Here is a 518-nt window from a genome sequence, read left to right as displayed (position 1 = left end):
CAGCAGATCTTTCACCTCAGATAGAAAACTTACTAGAGCCTGTAGAACTCAATTCTGGCGTTGAGTTCAAGCCTTTATGTATAGCAACTGGGATGCCACTTCCTAAATCTGAAGAATTTAAACTTTTGAAACAAGATGGAACTGTCCTAAGGGTAGGCTCCTTATTAATTGCTTCCTATTATTTCTGATGTTTATACTGTCTTTATCTGTAGTTAATGCACATATTATTTTCAAGCATAATGTGAAATTTTGATATTCATGATACCTCATGAACTCACACGGACACATACGAAACTGTGGAACTGACCATTGTAGACCCTCTCCATTGATATCGATAAACTCTAGATGAGTTCTTAAACTGTGAGGAAGTGTCATGAGAATATTCCTAAATGCCCACATTTTTGGGGCCCTGTATGTCTTTTGTCATTTCAGCCTGCCCAAACTGTTACCAGTAATCGCTCTGAAGCCATGTTTGCAATTAATCGAATTCAGCTCCGTGATACAGGAACTTGGGTCTG

The 518-nt window shown here is 38.6% G+C and overlaps 1 protein-coding gene across 1 annotated transcript in view; it reads left to right on the top strand.

The window, feature by feature from the left end:
- Nucleotides 1–518, top strand: part of TEK (TEK tyrosine kinase, endothelial) — a 29,406-nt gene that overhangs the window by 16,047 nt on the left and 12,841 nt on the right. Inside the window, 2 exon segments of the mRNA XM_009864420.1 lie at nucleotides 7–152; nucleotides 433–518. Of these exon segments, the coding sequence (XP_009862722.1) occupies nucleotides 7–152; nucleotides 433–518 (232 nt within the window).

Source organism: Apaloderma vittatum, unplaced genomic scaffold, assembly GCF_000703405.1.
Source record: "Apaloderma vittatum isolate BGI_N311 unplaced genomic scaffold, ASM70340v1 scaffold5482, whole genome shotgun sequence".
In the NCBI taxonomy this organism is placed as follows: Eukaryota; Metazoa; Chordata; class Aves; order Trogoniformes; family Trogonidae; genus Apaloderma; species Apaloderma vittatum.
The sequence above is the reverse complement of the archived record's forward strand: the minus strand, read 5'-3'. Positions and strand labels throughout refer to the sequence as shown.